This window comes from Elephas maximus, chromosome 3 (assembly GCF_024166365.1).
Source record: "Elephas maximus indicus isolate mEleMax1 chromosome 3, mEleMax1 primary haplotype, whole genome shotgun sequence".
Classification (NCBI taxonomy): domain Eukaryota; kingdom Metazoa; phylum Chordata; class Mammalia; order Proboscidea; family Elephantidae; genus Elephas; species Elephas maximus.
Window position 1 is genome coordinate 88,880,607 of NC_064821.1, and position 20,794 is coordinate 88,901,400.

A 20,794-nucleotide genomic window follows, 5' to 3' on the forward strand; every position below is an offset into this window, starting at 1 on the left:
CTGTAGAGGGAAGATACAGGGAAAGGGGCTCCCTGCCACACAGGGTTCTACTTCATTTTGTTCTCTGGGAGAAGAATCATCAAGAAGGGCTGCATGATGTTTGCCCAAAATTTATTTTATAAGAAAACTTTTTTGGTTAAAAAAAAGAAAGGAATAAAGGTATGAAAGGGACTGAGGCCTGGGAGCAGCATAATGAGCCCAGCAGGGAAGAGGTCTGGTAGTGGGCACTCCTACACTTCTCTAAAGCCTGTGTACCTGCTTGAAGAGGGAAGGCAGGAACCCTGGGGCAGGGAGAGGAGGGCTGTTCTCAGCAAATGTGATGACCACTGTAACCTCTTGGCCCAGGGTACTGAGCGGGGCCCAGAGGGTCTGAACTCAACTTTGGAATGCCTTTGCTGGGCTGCGTCAAGGCCTCCAGGACCTCAGTACAGGGGAAGAAGGGAAGAAGAGGAAATAGTGACAGAAGGAGAAAGAGTTGGTGGTTGGGGGTTCTGGGCAGCCCATGCCTCAAGCCCATGCAAGCTGACGGTACTGAGCATGGGCCTGCAAGGTACGGGCCCCATCACATGGTGCTGACATAATCCGCGAAGGCCTGGGATGAGTCCCATGAATCGCTAACCACATGGCAGGTGGCCCGGAGCCGCCGGATGGCTTCCCTGGCTGTGACTGCATCCTGGTCCAGCCAGTTCTGGAAGAGGCGCAGGTGACCAAAGGCTCCACGGCCCCAGCGCTCCAGCCGCTTGGCGAACTCCAGAAGCCCATCTGGCTTGATGCAGTTGGAGCTGGTGGGGGCGAGATGGATTAGATACCCAGGAAGCAACTAATCCCTGGTCTGTGCCCCTGCAGCCCCATCCCTGGGCCCCTCCCTGTGTACCTGATGTCTAGCTGACAAAGAGAGGAAGATGAATCCTCTGAGAAAACATCCGCTAGGGCCAGCAGGCCAGCATTCCCTGGGTAGGAGAGAAGTATCTGTTACCTCCACCCAAAAACATGGATCAAGGTATCCCAGCCCAACTCTGACTGCAGAGAAGTGGCCCTGCCAATTCCCAAATCCCCAATACACAAATATTTATGTTCCTACCCCCGTGCTCTGCGTGGAGAGGTCCATGCCCCATCCAGTGAGTTTCTGGGTCAAAGGCCTCTCCCCCTCCCCCTCCCTAGGGCCCAGTCCCCACCCAGGCGGTTCCCTGGCAGCCGAAGGCCCTTCAGTGTGGAGTTGCCCTTCATAGCAGCAACCATCTCAGGCAGAAATTGGGCTGGGCGCTTCTCAAACAGACGGCAGAAGGAGAAGGTAATCTCTGTCAAGAGAAATTAACAGTATATTCTGATGGCTGCATTAGGACTGGTACTGCCCCTCCCCTTCCAGTTGGCCCTAATAGGGGGTGTGAACATGTTATGGGGACTCAGAAAGTGAAAGGAATTTGTCCAAGACCCCAAGGAGGGCTGGAACTAAATCAGAATTCAAACTTGAAATTGAGCCTAGATGTTCACTGTAGGTAAGTCCTCTGCATGACCAATTCTCCATTCACTTCCTTTTTCCCCCTATCCTTTGACCACTGACCACCCTCTATGGAAGTCTAGAAGGGGAGCCTGGCACAGCACTTTTATTCCTCCTCACGACCACCATTTTTGTCAGCCCCTGAAAGGTAAGAAAAACTTCTGGGTGAAACACTAACAGTAATTTCCTATGTTCAACAGAGAAGGTGAATTTTGGGCCTTTCAGAAGGAAGGTCATGTAGGTTCTATATCCATTCTATACTTGAAAACACAAGAACAAGAAGCAGTGGTTTGCTCAGTGAGATGGGAGCACAGCCACAATGAGAACCCAGGAATGTTCCAGGTCTTGGATGGGGAACTCACCCTGAAGAGTCAGGTTCTGTAGCAAAAAGAGCACCTCACTCTGACAGTCAGCCAGATTCATGTCGTGGAAGCTCAGCCTCTTCAGGGCTAGGTTGTACTCTGAATGGGAGGCAGAGGCCATAGGCCTTAGCTTTGCCAGAGAACAATGCAAGGTTCCCACCTACCCTGCTTTCACCATTCTGGCTGAGTCCTACCTTTGAGTGTCTGTAGCACAAGCCCAAAATCCTGGGGAGAAGCAAAGGTGGCGCTATCCAGGGACAGCTGCTGCAGAGAACCTGAAGCCTTCAGTACAGAGCAGAGCAGTGGGGCTGGCTGGGCTCCTCGTGGAAACCCCATCTCCAACTGCTCCAGGCAGTTTTCTGAGTATGATAGAGAGAAGATTCCAGCTGGCTATCTCTACCTCACTCCTTAAGGGATTCACTAATAAATCATTTATCTAAGTACCTGTCCTTGAGTGCCTATGTTAGGCACTGTGCTAGGCTCTGGGAGTAGAGCACTAAATATAAGATTTGCCCCTTGCCCTTATGGAGCTTTTAGTCCACAAAGACACGACCAAATAAAATATCCCAAGTGGTCGGATTGGAAACATACAGGAACTAAGGGTGCATGGAGCAGGGGGTACCTAATCCAGCCAATTCAGACCCCTTTTCTGGAGAATGAGTTGCTGTGGTCACTCCCTAGTGGTTTATGATGATCTGGGCCCTGTCCAGCACAAGGTTATCTTAAAAAAAAAATGGCAGGCTGTAAACGGGGAGCATAATCTAGATACTCCAAGAATGAATGGTGGCAGGTCTGGATTGGAGGTTCCTCTTCCTCACACAAATGCACATTTGTGTAGAAAGAGACATGCATGCACAATGCTTCACCTGGTATTTCTTCATCCCCGATTATATGGCTAGGAGGCCCTGTGTTCCCTGGCACAGCTGGGTTGTCCCGCTGGCTGGGGTGGTCGACACGAATAGAGAGGACCCTCAGCAGGGGCAGGGCTCGCACAATGGCACGTGTCAGCTCCAGGATAGGCAGTGGCGAGAACAAGTCACTGAGATGCAGGGCACGGAGACGGCATCCAGCCTGGCCTGACAGGGCCCTCAGGCTGTCCAGCAGGCGGAAGATGTTAGAGCCCAGACCTATAGCAGGAGAGAGAGATTAGGTTAGAGTCGTGTGGGGGCATCAGCAGGAACAAAGCTGTGCATGGGTAATGTTCAGAGACAATTCCGAGTATTTCTATTGACTACTTCCTTACTCTCTTCAGCGCTGGATCAGTTTATCTATTGAATTACTCATCCACTGTCTCGCTTTTTTCTCAGGTAACCAGAAAACTGGTGCCACTGTACTGGGCCATTTCCTCAAGAAGCATTAGCAGGGCACAGTCACAAAATAGAAGATAGGCTATGGTAGGGCAGCATATGGATACTGGCTGAATGATAGGCCCAGACAACAGCAGAGGTCTCTGGGTTTCTGAGTTCTGAATAGCTTCCTGAAGGAGGTGGGCCTTAAATAAAGGAAATTTTGGACAGAGGGAGAAGACAGTCAAGGGTCACAGCTGTGAGTATAAGCATGAGTGGGGGACCTGTTTGGCTAGGTTGGGGCTCAGGAAACAACTCTGGAGGGCAGGAATGTGGTGCTTATATTGTAGAAGGTCCTGAAAACTAAGCTAAAGAGATGGTCTCATCTGTAGGTCATGGGGAGCACCTGAAAACAGCAGGAGTGTGACAAGGACCTAAGAAATGTCCAGAGAAGGATGAGAAAAAGAAGAGTTTAAGGTAGTAGAAATGCGAGTATTTCAGGAAGACAATGCTTTTAATAATAGCAGAGGCTGCCAAGAATTAATGTAAGACAAAGCCTGAAAAGTATATACAGGCAGTCCCTAGGTTATGAATGAGATCCGTTCCTGTGTCTTTAAGAATTTGTAGGTAAGTGAACAGGTGCATATGGGCATATGGTTCTTAAATAGTCTTTAGTGTAAGAAAAGGCTCGAAGGCTTTTCATTGATTTAAAAGCTGCATGTGCAGCAAGTGAAGATGGTTGTGATGAAGAATTTGTTGCATTGTTTCAAAGTGAGGAAAAATTTACATAATATTAAAGGGCAAAGTGAAGTCTGTAAGCTGGACATTCATAACCCAGGGTCTCCCTGTATCGGACTTACCCACAAGGAGGTAACCTAGGTCCTTTTCAATGCAGTGGTGAGGGTGGAGGTGAGGCTGACGTGGGCTGTGAGTGAAGTGGAGACAGCAGTACAGATTATTCAGGTTTGTGAAGGGCTGGAGAGAACAGGACAGTAGGTGGGGAATATGGGATTCCCTACACTAGGGAGGCGGTGGTGGTAATTGTTTTTGGTGGAGGCCTGAATATGTGTAAATGCTGACGGGCAAGAGACTGGAGAGAAGAGAGGTGGCATAAATAGTAGTTTAAAAGCATGGATTCTGAAGCCAGGCTGCCTGGGTTTAATTCCTGTCTCTAATTTACTAGCTAGGTTATCCTGGGCAAGTCACTTAACTTTATAGAGTTGTTAATGTGGAGTACTTAAAATTTGCCTGACACATACTAAGCGGTATATAAAAGTTAGCTATTAAGAAATTTGAGAAACAAGCTTCTTTAAGAATGTGGGAGGGAATGGATCCAGAGCACAGGTAAAAATATTAGCGTTAGTTAAGATGGCAATCTCTTTCATTGTAAAAGAAGAAAGTGTGAGTATAGATTTAGCAGAGTTTATAGGTTTTTAAACAGTTAAGTTGCAGGAGTTCATGTGTGATGGCTACTATTTTCCCTGTGAAGTAGATGAGGTAATCCATTGAGAGGAAAAGGAAAAGAATTTGGAAATGGCAGAGTAGAAATGGGAGCTGATGTTATAAGCACAGTAAGGGTTCATAACAGGTTGATGACCATGAATATTTAGTAGCACCAATGTGCATAGTTGTGTGATTTTTCTCCAGCAGTGCCCAGCAACCTAGGCAAATTGCTGGATTTAGCTAGAGTTCAGGTGCGAGAGGACCGAGGATTGCCTTGCAGGTTGCTAGTCGGATAAAGTCTGTCCTGTTTCTCCTCCTCTATACAGTGGCTTTGATATGACTGATGGGATCCTATCGAGCCCTGGCTGGACCTGCATGTACAATCTCCCACCCTCCCTTAGATTGCCTACCACATCTATCATGTACCCGTCCATATTCCAGCTGATCATGTCACTGAATCTCAGGTACCCCTGCTTCCAACCATAATTCAAGCCTGTGAGACAGGGAGGGCCACTTGTCCAGTTTCCTGGTCATCCTCCCAATTCTTCCACACAGGTTTGGGCATGAGACCCAGGCCCAATCCCTGCCCCTCCAGGGAACTCACCATTATAGGAGAGTGTGAGGCTCTCCAGAGACACCCAGGAGCTCAGCAGGTGACACAGTGTCAGAGCCGCCTCTGTGGAGAGTGGAACTGTGAATAGCTCCAAGGTGGAGATGCTTCGGAATCGTTGGGAGGCATCCAGTGCTGGAAGGCCCAGACAGCTGGGATCTGACCCATCCAAAGCTCCACAAGCCACTTCCCCAATTTCCATCTCTTCGCCATCTTCCTTCTCGCCAGCCACGATGAAAACAAAGTCATACAGGTCTTCAGACTCTGCACTAGACCCCTGACGGGTGCGAGCACCTTTCTTCCCTACAGCTCGCTTGAAACGCTTTAGGGGCTTAGGCTGTGGGGCTGAGCTAGCTGGAGCCCGTTTGGATGAAGACGTGGATGAGGAGGCAGAGGCAGAGGAGGTGGCAGCTGGAGCAGAGGGTGGACGCCTGGTCCCAGGAGCTTCCTGGGAGGTGGCTGGAGGGTGCAGCTCCCTCTTAGGGTCTGTCCCACCTGCTGTCAGGCTCTCCTGTGTGCTCCGGCGTGTTACCCGAGTGGCAGGTACAGGTCTGGGCACCTGCTTGGCTTCATTCTTCCGCCGAGTGGCCATCAGGGCTGCAGCACATCGCTCAGCAGCATCCCGGCGAGGCCGGCGTGAGCCTAGCAAGAGGGACCCTTCATCTCGGGATGGGGCACGGCCTCGGGAGACTTCTCCACAGAGACGGCAGGGTGGGCCACCAGGGCCCAGCTGCCAGAAGCCAGCACTCATAGTGAGGATAAGGATGAAAAGGGCTGACTCAGGCACAGGCCAGGAGTACAGTGACACCTGGCTGACAGCTCCATGGTGAATGAGCTGGTGCAACAGCTGTCGAAGTGACTGCTGAGCGGCCACATCAGAAAACAGCAGGTGGCGGAACTTGAGGGTATGCAGGGAACTGGCCAAGGTCTCCAGAACCCTGCGGTTGGGCTCAGCCACCAGCTCAGTTGCACCTTGCAGCATGTTACATATGGTGAGCTGCCGAACATGGCGCGAGCTGTGCAGAAGAGGTGAAAAGCGCTGGTCACAAAGACGCCTGTCAGAGGACACATCAATGGTCCCACGTAGAACATGGGAAAAAAAGGCCTCCATAAACTTGGCTCGCCAACAGGTGACGCTCTGAAAACAGAGAACATGCCAGACAGCTGTGATACTAGGAGTACTATCCATGGAGATGTCATCCTAGTTTCCTTTGAGTTGCTCCCCCTTCCAATAGCTATTTACTGAGCACTTACAGGCCAGGCAACATTCTAAATTATATAAATTCATTTAATCTTCACAACTTTGAGATATGTATTACTATCGGCCCCATTCGACATGTAAGAAAATGAGGCATAAAGAGGTTATTACCTGTGGTTATACATGCAAGTGGTAGAATCAAGATCTGAACTCAGGAAATCTGGATCCAGAGCTCACATTCTTTTGCTATGGTGCAAATCCTATAAACTCTTCCTTCCATGTTTGCTTCTAGAACCTGATCTCAACTTTCCACCACCTCTGTTCAGCCCTCATCACTTCACAGCTGACCACTTCATTAGTTTTCCTGACTGCTCTTCCCATCCCCCTTTGCCTTTCCCCAATTAATTAGCATAAGCCCACTGGATTCATCTTTGTAAAACACCACTTTGGTCACACTATTCTGCCTTAAAAACTCCCAGTGTCTCATCACTAATTTGAAGTTCCTTAGCCTGGCTGGCAAAGCCCTCCACGATATAGGCTCTGCCTCACTGAGAAGCTTTCTCATGTCCCGCATCTTGCTCATGTGAATGCTTTACTCTGGAAAATAGGTCACCTCACTGACCCAAACCTGCCTTCTATGTCCTTTCCTACATCTGCCAGAAATCCTCTCTATTGGCAGACCATTAAGAAGTCTAATGTTCTACTCTTTGAGGCTGTTTTGCTCAGGGCATAAACGAACCAGCTCGACTTTGACCTCCTGCTGAGAATTTGCATTTCCACCCCAGATATACTGAACCAGAACTTGGTGGTGGTAGGTGCTGGTTCTGACTCATAGTGACCCTATGTACAAAAGAAGGAAATGCTGCCCAGTCCTGGGCCATCCTCATAATTGTTGACATGTTTGAGCCCATTGTTGCAGCCAGTGTCAACCATCTCTTTCAGGGTCTGCTTTTTTGCTGACCCTCTACCTTACCAAGCATGATGTCCTTCTCCAGGGACTGGTCTCTCCTGATAACATGTCCAAAGTGCCTAAGACGAAGCCTCACCATCCTTGCTTCCAAGGAGCATTCTGGTTGTACTTTTTCAAAGACAGACTTGTTCATTCTTCTGGCAGTCCATGGTATATTCAATATTCTTTGCCAACACCGTAATTCAAAGGCATCAATCTTTCTTCGGTTTTCCTTATTCATTGTCCAGCTTTTCCATGCATGTGAGGCGAATGAACACATCACAGCTTGGGTCAGGTGCACCTTAGTCCTCAAGGTGACATCTTCGTTTCTCAACACTTCAAAGGTCTTTTGCAGCAGATTTGCCCAATGCAAGACATCATCTGATTTCCTGACTGATGCTTCCATGGGTGTTGATTGTGGATCCAAGTAAAATGAAATCCTTGACAACTTTAATCTTTTCTCCATTTATCATGATGTTCCTTATTGGTCCAGTTGTGAGGATTTTTGTTTTATGTTGAGGTGTAACCCATACTGAAGGCTGATTCTTATGTTAAAATGTAGATATCTGGGGTGGAACCCTGGTGGCACAGTGGTTAAGAGCTCAGCTGCTAACCAAAAGGTTGGCAGTTCGAATCTACCAGCCACTCCTTGGAAATCCTATCGGGCAGTTCTACTCTGTCCTATAGGGTTGCTATGAGTTGGAGTAGACTTGACTGCAACAGGTTTTTTTTTTTGTGGTTGTTGTTGTTATATCTGGGGTGCAAATTCAAATTCTCAGCAGAGGGCCAAACCCTAATGGACCAGTTCAAAGCCCTAGTTTTGCTCCTCACCCCCGCTTTGATACTCTGACTACTCAGGTCTAAGTTGTTGGCAGCTGGCAGACACTGTCTCATGGTGTTCAGTCTCTGCCCATGTATGTATTATCCCACCCAAATTAGAAACTCCTGGGGAGCAGGGACCAAACCTGTGTTTCCTCCAAGGTAAGTTATGTGCTTTGATGGATATGGGACATAAGACTATTCTGATACGTTTGGAAGAAATCTGAATGCAAGTGGTTCTCAACCAGGTGATTCTTATGTACGTTCTAATGGGGATCTTGTGAAAATGTATATTGATTCAGTGTATCTGGGGGTGGAAATGAAAATTCTCAGCAGGGGCCAAAACAAAACGAACTGGTTCAAAGACCCTGTTCTCAACCTTTGAAGCATATCAGAATTTCCTGTGGAGCTTTTCTTTTTCAAAATTCATAAAGCAGATTCCTAGACTTGGTGATTCTGTTATGTTACAGCTGTGGTGAGGTCCAGGCATCTTAAAAAAACAAAACAAAAAACATCAAAAACCTCTTCAGATGTAAAGGTGAAGAATGACTACTATCTACCCCAAAAGGACACACTAAGACAAAGATACCAGGCTCCAGAGTTTCTAATTCAATACTATCCCTAAGTCCTCGTCCTCTCCTAAGGTGTAGTAGAAAGTCTGCTGGCTTCAATAAAGGTCCCAGCTCTGCCCCTCTACCCTAGACCTCTCTGAATCTCCTCCCTCTTCTGTGAAGTATGTATACCACCACATGTTTGACAGGGTTTTTATGAAGACTGAGTACAAGTGAAAGCACTTAGTAAATTTTAAAATACAAAGTAAATGTTACCTATTACTGCTGCTTTGGCAAATTATAATAATTAGCCCAGATGGACAATGTGAAATGGGCTTGACAGAGGCAGAGCTTGTTAAGCAGGACACTTTTCAGCCTGAAGCAAAGGTAGTGGGGGGCCGAAGTTTCCTGAGACTAAAAGACATTTCTCTTTGGTGCTTATCCTGCCTCTATGCATTTCCTCATGCTAGAATAACCCTTAGTTTATGCCTGAGGTTCCTGGCAGAAGGTGATGGCTGGGTGCAAGGACAGGAAGGACCCAGCCATCACCTTTCTGCTGGCCCAGGTTCTGTTAAATGTCATTCTCTTTACCCTAGTTGGAAACCCTGGTGGTGTAGTGGTTAAGAGCTACAGCTGCTAACCAAAAGGTCAGCAGTTCAAATCCACCAGGTGCTCCTTGGCAACCATATGGTGCGGTTCTACTCTGTCCTATAGGGTCGCTATGAGTCAGAATAGATTAGAGGGCAACCGGTTTGGTTTTTGGTTTTTGCCCTAGTTACTCCCCAGACCCTGCCTGCTGTGGTAATAACTGGGAATGACTTCATGTCTGAGCTAACTGCATGGCAGCAACAGAAGGGCCTCTCATTACCAGAAGTGCAGAGGCATTAGGGCAGCAGGAAAAAATACCTGGCAACCAAATCCAGCCTTGAGTGGAGAGGCAGAGAGTGCCTGAGTCCTTTAGGTGTTCTCTTACTCTAGCACTTTTCTTACACCTTTGCTGGCCCACCCACAGCCATGAAAAATACTTGCAGGTGACCCGAGCAAGGCTTCAGCCTCCCAAGTGCTCTGGTCAGGTGGTCATTGTAAGATCTGGCCCTGAAATCTGTCAGGACAAAATGAACCAAGACTGTGGTTGCTTCTAGCCTTAAAAGGCATGAGAGAAACGTAGTTTAAATAAATATTGGAATTTTTTCAGACATCTTAATGGTTGATGAAGATAATGGGAGACAGTATTTAAAACTGGAACATCCCAGGCATATGATAACTGCAGTGAGAAGCAGCATGGTACAGTGATTCAGAGCATGTATTCCAGAGCTAGACAGCTTCAGTTTGAATCCTGAGTCTGCCATTCATTGACTATAACTTTCCGCAAGTCACTTTACCTTTCAGTCTCAGTTTCGTTGTGAAGTGAGGAAGATAACTATACCTATGTTACGGAGTTGTGAGGGCTAACTGAATACATATAACTCTCAATGGCTTCTTTCTCACAAATTAATGCATGAGCAGACAGCAATTCTAATCTAAGTCACTCATTTTATGGATTTGTACACTACTGCCCAAACAATGCAAAGTGATTCAAATATATGAGGGTAAGGGGAATGAGACACCACCAATAAGGTAAAGTGACATTTGTCTACCAAAAAATCCTTGGCCCATCCTCAGTGGGCTGGCAACTCAGGTACCGGTCATGGAGGAGGAGTACAAACATTTAAACTAGGGAGGGCTAAATATTTTCCTGTACTAAACTAGAACCAGCAAATGTTCCTGACCTATTTATCATTGTTATTTTTCTGATAACAGAAATACTGGTTGTGGAGAAATAAACCAAAAATCATGTGTAAACCCACCACCAACTCTTTGGAGCATTTGCGTATATGTGAATAACCACGTACACTTGTTTTTAGAGCACTGAGACAACTCTGAACAGTTCCAAATGCTGAGTCATTTTTTGCTTTTTTAAACATTGTACCATGTTATTAAACATTTGTACCACCATGTCTTTAAACAGTTTTAGAGTATCATTTTATTAATGTTTTGAAAATATAGATGTACCATAATTTAATAATTCCTGTATTGTTGACTATTTAAATTGTTTCTAGCTTTTTGATATTAAACTTTATTGTAATGAACATCCGGAAGTAAATCTTCATGAGTATCTCAGTTTTTGTACACTGCAAATTCTAGGTGAAATTTGAACATTTTAAAGTCTCGACAAATATCATCCAATTGTCCACCAAAAAAGTCATAACAATTTCTGCTCCCACCAACAGCATGTTAAAATGCAAGCTTTACCTACCCCTGGCCAACCTTAGGAATTCTGTTAAAACCAAAACAAACAAAAACAAATTTTTTTTACTAACTTAAGAGGTAAAATCTTACTTTTTTCCATTTTTTATTATTAATGAGATTGAACATTTTTCACTTTACTGGATTTTTATATATTTTGTGACTTGTCAAAATCTTTACTCACACTGGTAAGGAGTGAGCTTCTTGGCTCAAGTAGATACATGAGACTATGGGGCAGCTCCTGTCTAAAGGGGAGATGAGAGGGCAGAAAGGGACAGGAGCTGGCTGAATGGACATGGAATTAGAGGGTGCAGAGAAGGAGTGTGCTGTCTCATTAGGGGGAGAGCAACTAGGAGTACATAGCAAGGTGTATATAAATTTTTGTATGAGAGATGGACTGATTTGTAAACTTTCACTTAAAGCACAATTAAAAAAAAAAAGTAAAAAAAAACTTAATTCTAGTAGGATGCTCATCTTATGCTCTGAATTCCTTTGTTTTGCAAATATTGTTGCAAACATTCTTTCCAGTTTATTTGCCTTTAAAACATTTTTTCATAGAGTTGACGTTTTATGTGGTCAAGTATGTCCGTATTTTCTTTTTTGGTTATGCACATTTAATAATTAGCATTCTTTCTCCATCTTGAGATGAGATAACTAAAAAACAAAAAAAAACTAGTCACCTTTATTCTTTGTGTTTTTACTTTTTACAATTTAATCTTTGGAGCCTGGGTGGTGCACTGCTTAAGAGCGTGGCTGCTAACCAGAAGGTTGGTAGTTTGAATCCACCAGCTACTCCCTGGAAACATAAAAACTATTTTGGATAGGAATCACAATAGAGGGTCCCAGACAGAACTGGAGAAAAATGTAGAACAAAATTCAAACACAGAAAAAGATCAGACTTACTGGTCTGACAGAATGGTGAAACTGCGAGTATGGCCCCCTAACACCCTTTTAACTCAGTACTGAAGTCGCTTCTGAGGTTCACCCTTCAGTCAAAGATTAGACAGGCCCATAAAACAAACAATAATACATGTACCTCAACCATGCATATGAGACTAAATGGGCATACCAACCCAGGGGCAAGGATGAGAAAGAAGGAGGGGACAGGAAAGCTGGAATGGAAATGGGGAACCCAAGATCAAGAAGGGAAGAGTGTTGACACATCATGGGGTTGGCAACCAATGTCATAAAACAATGTGTATTGTTTAATGAGAAACTAACTTGCTCTATAAACTATCTAAAGCACAAAAAAAAAAAAAAAAAATTATTTTGGAGTATATTGTAAAGTGAGGCTCTAACTTTATTTTTTCCAAATGGCTAACCAATTGCTAGAGATCCACTTATTGAATAATCCTTTATTTCCCCACTGCTTTGTCTCTGGAGTATCTATTCTAGTCTACAGATCTCTGTTTACACACACTAGTACTACACACTTTGAAATATTACTGCTTTGAAAGCAGTCAGGGGCTATAGCTATCTTGCTTACCATTGTATCCCTAGAGACTAGCATAGTGTCGAACTGAGCAGGCACCTAATAAGTGTTCTTTTTTAAAATTATGAATACGGTAAGGATTACTGCCATGCAAAAGTGGGAAGCAGAAGAAGACACCCTTTGAATATGCTCTAAGGACCTCTGCCTAAGTGGCTATTGGACCACCAAGCCTGAGGCCTTTTGGATGTTCTGAAATGCTGAGCCAGGAAAAGAGGATAACAAACATTCTTTTCCAGGTAGCTTGAGATAATGTTGGGAAATGAAAGTTTTCCTCAAGAGAAAGATTTTACAATCTCTATTACCTGCTGGTCAACCATACCGTTTGGGAAACATCGGAACAAAGTGAGTTAAGATGTTTCTTTAAAGGCGGCAGAAAGTCTTTATTGTTTTCTAACATTCTGGAGCCCACTTCTCTTTCTCCTAAGGCCTAACTCCTGTACATAGTGCCTGAGGATTTTGCCAGGCCTCAGTGTCATCATCCTGAACTTCAGGGGTCAGAGTCCAGATCTGGAAGTAGAAAAGCTGAAGCATATAGGGCTGAATATTATTGAACCCAGTGCACCCCAAAAAAGTAAATCTCCAGTTCCTGATGCTAGCTGTTGTCATCTGGCCTCATTCAACATTCAAGGCCCAGTTCAAATACTATTTCCTTGGAAAGTCTCTCATGCTTCCTTCTTTCTGAGCCTCCTTGCTACCCTCTATTACATCATTTATCCTACAATACTGTGATGGATTGGTTTGTAGACTTCCCCACTAAATTGGTAGCTCCTCAAGCTTAGGAACTGTATTTCCAATATCTAGCATAAGATCTGGTACATTTTAAGTTTTAATAAATATTTACTGAACTAAATCAGTCCTGTCACCTAATTATGGAGTGTAAAATAACCTCTGCTTAAATGAGAGTTTCAGTGAGTTTGTTTGAATCAATGAATAATAGAATCTCAGGGTTGAAAGGAGCCCTAAAGTTCATCTTGTCTAATCCCTCTTCTAATGCTTGAATTCCCTCAATAATACTCTTGTGTCAAGTAGGTATCCAGACTCTATTTGAATGCTTAGTGATGGAAAGCTTATTATCTCTGGAACTAGCTTGTTTCATCACTGGTAAACTCAAAGAGTTTAAAAGTTCTACCTTTAGTTTATCAAAAATTTATCTTCCTTCTTTCACCCCGAACAAGTCTATCAGTCCTTCTTTCATGTGACAATCATTGAAATATTTAAGACAGTTCATGCTCCCCAAGTTTTCCCTTCTTCAGTCTTCCAAATGTGGCCCACATGCTGGGCCTTTGACTTCTTGCTCCACACTCCAGGGGTAGCATGACCACTGCAGAGCTAGTCAGGACTATCATCTCCCTTGTCATTTGGCCTATATTATATTTACATCAGTTCACATAGCTCAGAATATAGTCATTATGAGTGGCTTCAGGACATTGTTGACTAAACCCCCTAAATCTTTTGTATAAAGTTGCTGCTAAGCCAGGCCCCTCACTCCCTATCCTAAGGCCATGCAATTGGAAGTTTTTAGATTTGAGTGAATATTTAACCAAATCCAGTTAAATTTCATCTTATTGGACTGGCCATGGCTCCAGCCCTGTCAAGACCTCTATGAATCCTGGTTCTGACATCCCTTGTGATCACTACCCTTCCCTGTTTTGTGTCACCTGCAAACACAGCAGGCAAACAAGTCAGTGACAAATGCCAAATGGGTCAGAACCCTGTGACAAGCCATCAGAGCCCCCTACCTAAATCCATTTCATCCCTGCTCCTACACTTTAGCAGTGCCCAGCTCGTGTATGTGTGCTAGTCCTCCTTTCACTGTTCAAAGTCAGGCCAGAGTTTTACCTGGCACCTGAACTTACCTCCAAACTGGAAGGCCTCGTCTTCATCAGCTCATCCCAGAGCCGGCGCCATATGGCCTGAGTGGAGAGGCCTGTAGGGAGAAATACCACACTTACTTGGCTGCTTCCTGGCCACAATGAGTTAAGTAAGCCAGCTTTTCATGCTGTCCTTCTCTGGGTTCACAGGAGCAATAATGGCAGAATGGTTAAGAGCACTGGCTCGGGTTTCAGTATCAGCAGCACTACTTTCCAGTTGTGTGACTTTGGACAAGTTACTTAATTTCTTTGTACCTCAATTTCCTCATCTGTGAAATGTAGTTAACAGCAGCTATTTTATAGTGTTGCTGAAAATATTAAATGAGTAAATGAATTCCTCCACATAAAGTGCTTAGGACAGTGCTTGGCACACAGGATTACATAAATGTTAGCTATTAACAGGCATGTACAATGGGGAGTTTGGGAGTTAGCTTAGTAAAATAAAAAAACTAAGATTCAGAACATTTGAGTTCTAGTTCTGAATTGTTACTAATTGCGGTGTGCCTGTTTCTTACTTTTATCAGTGTAATAGGATTCAGATACTTGCCCTGTGTTTCACTGGACACTGAGGAATTAGGTAAGAAAGGTGTAAGGGTATTTTTTTTTTTAATTGTTTTATTTTGGTGAAAATATACACAGCCAACGGTACACCATTTCAACAATTTCTACACGTACAGTTCAGTGACACTGATTACATTCTTCAAGCTGTGCTACCATTTTTGCTGTCCTTTTCCAAATTATTCCACCTCCATTATCTTAAACTCATTGCCCCCTAAGGGTCCCATGCAACTTTTTGAGTTGTCATTGTGAATTTGGCCTTACATAGTTCTTTAATAGAGAACAATGCTCAAGGCAGACATACTTTACTAAGATAAACTTTTTTGGTCCAAAGAATATTTTAGGGGATAGTTTTGGCTTAAAGTTTAAAGATTATCTCAAGGCAATAGTTTCAGGGATTCATCTAGACTCAATAGCTCCAGAAAGTCTGGATTCCACTGAGAATTTAAAATTCTGCTCTGCATTTTCCCCCTTTTGATCAGGATTTTTTTATAGAATCCTTGAACAAAACTTTCAGGAATGGTAGTCGGACACCATCCAGTTCCGGTACATGGCCAAGGAGGCAGCTGTTCATGGAAGCAACCAGACATGCACTCTACTTCCTCATTCAATTTCCTCCTCTGATTCCTGACTCTCCTTCTTCCTCTGCTGCTCCAGGTGAATAGACACCAATTGTTCTATCTCAGATGGCTGCTTGCTAGCTTTTAAGGCCCCAGATGCTACACAATGAACTAGGAGGTAGAAGAGAAGTACTGAGAAACAATATTAGGCCAATTGATTAGGATGTCCCTCGAAACCATGACCCTAAACCTCAAAACCAAGAAAACAAATCATAAGGGTACTTTTTGAAAAGCATGAAGTTCTAGGCAGGTATCAGATAGGTGTAATATTTACCTAAGAACATCATGGTGCCTTGCTTATAATCAGTAACTGAGAAAGAGACAGAAAAGTTACTTACCCTTCTTGAGGGCAGTTTCCTCAATCCTCTCCAAGTAATATATATTGAGCAGAGGTAAGATGCTTTGAAGTATTGGGCCTGGGAGGGCTACAAAACCAAAACACAAATTTTATTTTTTTCCCCAGTGTTCCAAATATTATGTACCCTACTGGAAAGGAAAACAGAAGGGCAGATTTTTCATTTGACAAATGGAGCCTGTAGAAGCTAACCTAAGTCTATTCCAAACTCTGATGCACTTATCTTCAGCCATTTAGTTGGCTGCTGGAATTTCAGGGGCATACACTTCTTCAAGGCTGAGATAACTCCACAAAGCAAGCGGTGTACTCATTTAGGAGCTGGCCAGTTCACCGCTGCCTGAGCAGAATGAATCATTCTGTATTAAGGACGCAGATGTGTAGTAAAAAGGTCCTTCAAAATCTGGACCCTATTAACTTCTCCGGAAACCCTGGTGGCGTAGTGGTTAAGTGCTACGGCTGCTAACCAAAGGGCCAGCAGTTCAAATCCGCCAGGCACTCCTTGGAAACTCTATGGGGCAGCTCTACTCTGTCCTATAGGGTCGCTATGAGTCGGAATCGACTCGACGGCACTGGGTTTGGTTTTTTGGTTTTTTATTAACTTCTCCAGCTCCCTGCTCTGCCTCCTACTTTTCATTAGCACAAAACCACTTTTTTCCTTTACCTAACATGTTATGCTTTGTGCCTCTGTGTCTTTGCTCATGCTATTCTCTCTGCCAGGAATGTCCTTGCCACTTCCAGCATATCAAGTACTCATCTTTAAAGTATCACATGTCTTTACTGACTTCCCCTTTCCACTCTTCCAGATTGACCACTTCCATCCTTTGGACCCCCAGTATACCCCGAACTAGTACCTTCCTATGAAGAGACATAGTTAGGCTCTACACCCTCTAAACTCAACACATTAAAAAAAAAAAAAAAAACCCTGCTCCTGCCAACTTCCCTAGTTCTGAGAGGCAGAATAGTAAAGTGGATGAAGGGCTTGGTCTCTACAGTTGACTGTGAGTTGACTGTAATTCCCTGGGCAAATTATTTAACCTCTTTGAGTCTCAGTTTCCTCAAGTTTAAAATAGGAATAATAATAACTACTTCATGGGGCTGTCGTGAAAATTAAAGATCACGCTTATAATTTGCTTAAGGCATTGCCTAGCCAAAATAAACTCACTAAATGTTGTCTATTATTATTCTTATCCTGTCAATAATAGCACTTCTGTCCTGCCAATAATAGGTCTAAGATTGGACTATACCATATCTAAGGAAAGTCTTTTAAAACTTCCATTCTCCTTTTATCTTTACTTGTGGAATAACCAAATCTTGATATCTAAGAGTCTAGCACAATTCTTTATACATAGTAGGTACTCATCTACCTGCGGAATGAAAGCTTTAATACTGGCCACATCAACTTTCATCTAAATTATTCCAACAGCCTAATCGCTCTCCTTGATCTCAGGTTTTCACCATCCTGTACTTGGTGATGCCATCCCCTCTTCAAAATCCTTCAAAGGCTTTCTACTGCCCTCAAGATAAAGTCCAACTTCATAGCCTGACACTCAAGGTCCTTTGTGACATACCTTATCCTACTTTCTGGTCTCATCTTCTACTCTCTCATTTCCCATATAGCTAAGTTTTCTTATTGTCCCTTTCCTGCTGCCTCTCCACACTCTTTTCTCCCTCTCTCCCTACACAAAATAATTCTAGTCCACTACTTCCAGGAAGCCTTTCCCGGATGTCAGCCCACACTGAGACCTTCCTCCAAAATAGCACTGCTTAGCACGCCTCTAGAGGCCTTGTGGTACAGTGGTTACGAGCTCGGCTACTAACCAAAAGGTTGGCAGTTCAAATCCACCAGCTGCTCCCTGGAAACCATATGGGGCAGTTCTACTCTGTCCTATAGGGTTGCTACAAGTTGGAATTGGCTCGATGGCAATGGGTTTGGGTATTTTCTTTTGTTTCTGTTAACACACCTCCTAAGAGGCCTTACTTGATTCAGCTTTTTTGTGTGTGAACATTTACCTGCTATAGGCCCATAGGAACTCTTCCTTCCCTGTTTCCTCTCAGCCTGGCTAAGGGCTCAACCAAGTGGTGTCACTAGGAGTAGGAATTGACTTGAAAGCAACAAGGGTTTGGTCTTTTTTTTTTTACAGTTGTGGGGGTGGGGGGAGAAAGGGAGAGGGAAATTCAGTAAAACATCAATTGATTGTGGGAGAGGGGAAGAAGCAATGAAGAAGAGGTTTCTCCAGAGCCACATTCCCCTTCCCCCTTCGATCTCTTTAGCCATCCCCTCTCACCATCACACTATAGGGTCGCTATGAGTCGGAATCGACTTGATGGCAACAGGTCTCACCATCACAGGAATCCTCATGCCTTATTATCCACAAACTCCTTTCCTTTCTCCATCCCACTTAAGCCAGACCCTTTCTGCTTCCTTCCAGCTTACATCTTTAATGCTTTCCCCCCTCCCAACTTGGGGCCTCACTCCCCCCATCCCCCAGCCAGGTTCAGCACCCCAGAAGCTCTAGGCTGACACAGCCTTCTTCTACATTCCCTGGGAATTTTCTGAGTCCTGTGCCCAGATCCACTGGAAATTTTCCCCCATTCCCCTTGGGTCAGCCTGATCCTTCTCCTCAGCTACCGACATAGGGCTTCCGCAGTCCCCTTTCCTCACAGGCCTGAGGACTTCTAGCAGTTTCCCCTAGTACACGAGGCAGTTAGGCCTCTTCAGGATCGGTGCTCTACCCCCACGTCACCAAGGGCCTCTATACTTCCCAGGGCTCGCTGGGCTACTCTCCACAGCCTTGGGGCTTATCCTGGAGCCCCTAACCCTAAATTCCGGGGCCTCTTCTCCACATCCACTTTCTTACAGTTTAACCAAAACTCCCCATCCAGGGCCCTCAGGCCCTCACTCCTGATCTGACCAGGACCTTCCTCCACGCAAAGACGCAACCACCCCTGAGGCCTCCTCCTGGAATCCCCCGCCCCCCACAAGGCCTGGGGCAGCCTGCTCTCCTGCCACCCCCTCCCCTAACCCAGGCGCTCAGCCTGGCCTGCGATCTCCTCATCCAACTTCAGCACTGGCCTCTGGACCCCACCCCCTCACACCACTAGTCTGGCAGGCCCAAGGCCTCCCTTGTCCCCGGTAAGACCAGGCCCATTCTACCTGAATCCTCACTTTCCTCTCTTTAACTTTTGACTATCAGTGCTCAAATCATAGACCTGAGTTTCTTTCCCTCATCAGCTGCTAGACTAGGACTGGCAGCTCACAACCCACAGCCCAGCCTCCTCGAGTTCCATCTGGCTGGAGGCCTCCTCTCCTCCGTTACCCAGCCAGCCAGACTCCCAGCCCCACTAGCCCTGTTAGTCGGTCTGCCCTTCCTGGCCCCTTATCCCAGCGCCCAGGGCCGCCCACCTTTGCTGCTCAGTCCGGGCGCTCTCAACCGAGGCCGGACCATTTGGACCCGCCATGCTCAGGCCTGGGGCCTCCTTTCACTCCCGTTCGGACCAAGGCCTCCTAGAGGCGCCGCGCCCCCCTCCCATTCCAGCCCGTCAGTCCGCGATTCCCAGGCCCTCGTCCGGCCTAGGACCTCCTTGACCCTTCCCGCCTGCCCATCACTCCGGCCGCCCTCCTTCGCTGACCCACACCGGGCCTCCCTTCACTCGCTCTGGGCCCTTCCTCACCCTCGGGCCAATCCGAGTGGCCTCCGGCGCTCCCCGTCCGGCCCGCTCGTCAGTCGTTCCATCAGTTTGGCACTTGAGGCCCAGGTCACGGTTCGCTCACTTCAGCCTTGGGCCGTCAGACAGGCCCCGGCGCCCGAGCCTTTCGGCCTCTTCCCCAGCCCCATTCCCGCGTTCTTCAATTCCCCCAGCCTATCTGCCTAGCCTCCGCAGTCTCGGCAGCCGTGGTGTGTCAGGCAGATACCCGAGGCCCCAGGCCGTCAGTCACGTTCGGTGGCCCCCGGCCCGGCCTTTTTGCCTTAGGCCAAGCCTCCCAACCTCGGCCCCCGCCCCCGGCAGTTGGACCATCCTGGCCGGTCGGTTCGACATCCGACTTCCCTGCCCGGCACAGCCCGAATGTCAGTTCGGTGCCCAAGGCCCCGGTCCGTCATTCCAGCCTGTCGTGGAGGCCCAGGCTGCTTCGCTCCAGCCCGGGCCTCTGGGCTCCCCGGCCTCACCCTCTGCGCCCTCCAGCCAGGCCGCGGTACAGGTTCACCTGCTCATTTAGTCTCCGTCATTACTCTATCCTGTCCAGCCAGTCACAGAATTTAAGCTCCGGCCTGACGGTCTGGCTTCCACTGCCCGGGGCTGGGCCTCGCCCCAGGCCTCCCGGCCTCGCCCCCCGCGTCCCCCGGCGGCTGGGCCGCCCCCGCTTGTTGCGAGAGGTAGCCCCTCACCCCGCGACTTACCCCACACCCCGCTCTCCAGAACCCCCATATGGGCGCTCACTGCCCGCCCGCACAGCTCGAACAGGGCGGGGGGAGCGCTGGGGCCCGAGGCCGAGCTCTTCGCTGGCGCCGCCTCCCGGGACGTGGCCTCCATGGTCGTTGCCGCCGCTACCTCACAGAACCAGCAACTCCGGGCGCGCCAGGCCTCGGGCGCCGCCATCTTGGGGAGGTGCGCGAGCCCGAGGGTGGCACAAGCGGACCGCCATCTTGAGAAGGTCAGCAGTTAGGACGGCTTCATCACCGATGTGGGGAAGAATTGCAATTATGCTAAAGGAACGTCGAAGAAATCAGCATGTTTCCCAAGTCTATTAGGAACTACTACTTTAAGTAATATAATAGGTTAATATATTTGTGTATTTCGTGGCTAAGGGGATATTTCTTGGCAAAGACTCCTCTGGTGCAAGTACCAGCCACCCCTGCCTCCGGTCTTTGGCCCGTAGTACATGCCAATCGGAGCGTG

At 46.5% G+C, this 20,794-nt stretch overlaps 1 protein-coding gene across 2 annotated transcripts; it reads right to left on the reverse strand.

Annotated features, from left to right (window-relative positions):
- Positions 1-98: 98 nt before the first annotated feature.
- LRRC41 (leucine rich repeat containing 41) lies at positions 99-20,561 on the reverse strand. 2 transcript variants are annotated; one of them, XM_049879179.1, is made up of 10 exons: positions 20,296-20,561; positions 15,882-15,968; positions 14,351-14,421; positions 5,194-6,337; positions 2,727-2,987; positions 2,055-2,219; positions 1,861-1,959; positions 1,176-1,298; positions 875-950; positions 99-782 (listed from the first exon to the last, which is right to left on the reverse strand). In XM_049879179.1, the coding sequence occupies exons 1-10, from the start codon at positions 20,492-20,494 to the stop codon at positions 563-565; spliced, it is 2,445 nt and encodes an 814-aa protein (XP_049735136.1). In that variant the 5' UTR covers positions 20,495-20,561; the 3' UTR covers positions 99-562. The 2 variants fall into 2 exon arrangements, with proteins under 2 accessions (XP_049735136.1, XP_049735137.1); XM_049879180.1 differs by lacking the exon at positions 20,296-20,561 and adding an exon at positions 19,571-20,239 and having other exon boundaries at positions 101-782.
- Between the last annotated feature and the right edge of the window lie 233 nt (positions 20,562-20,794).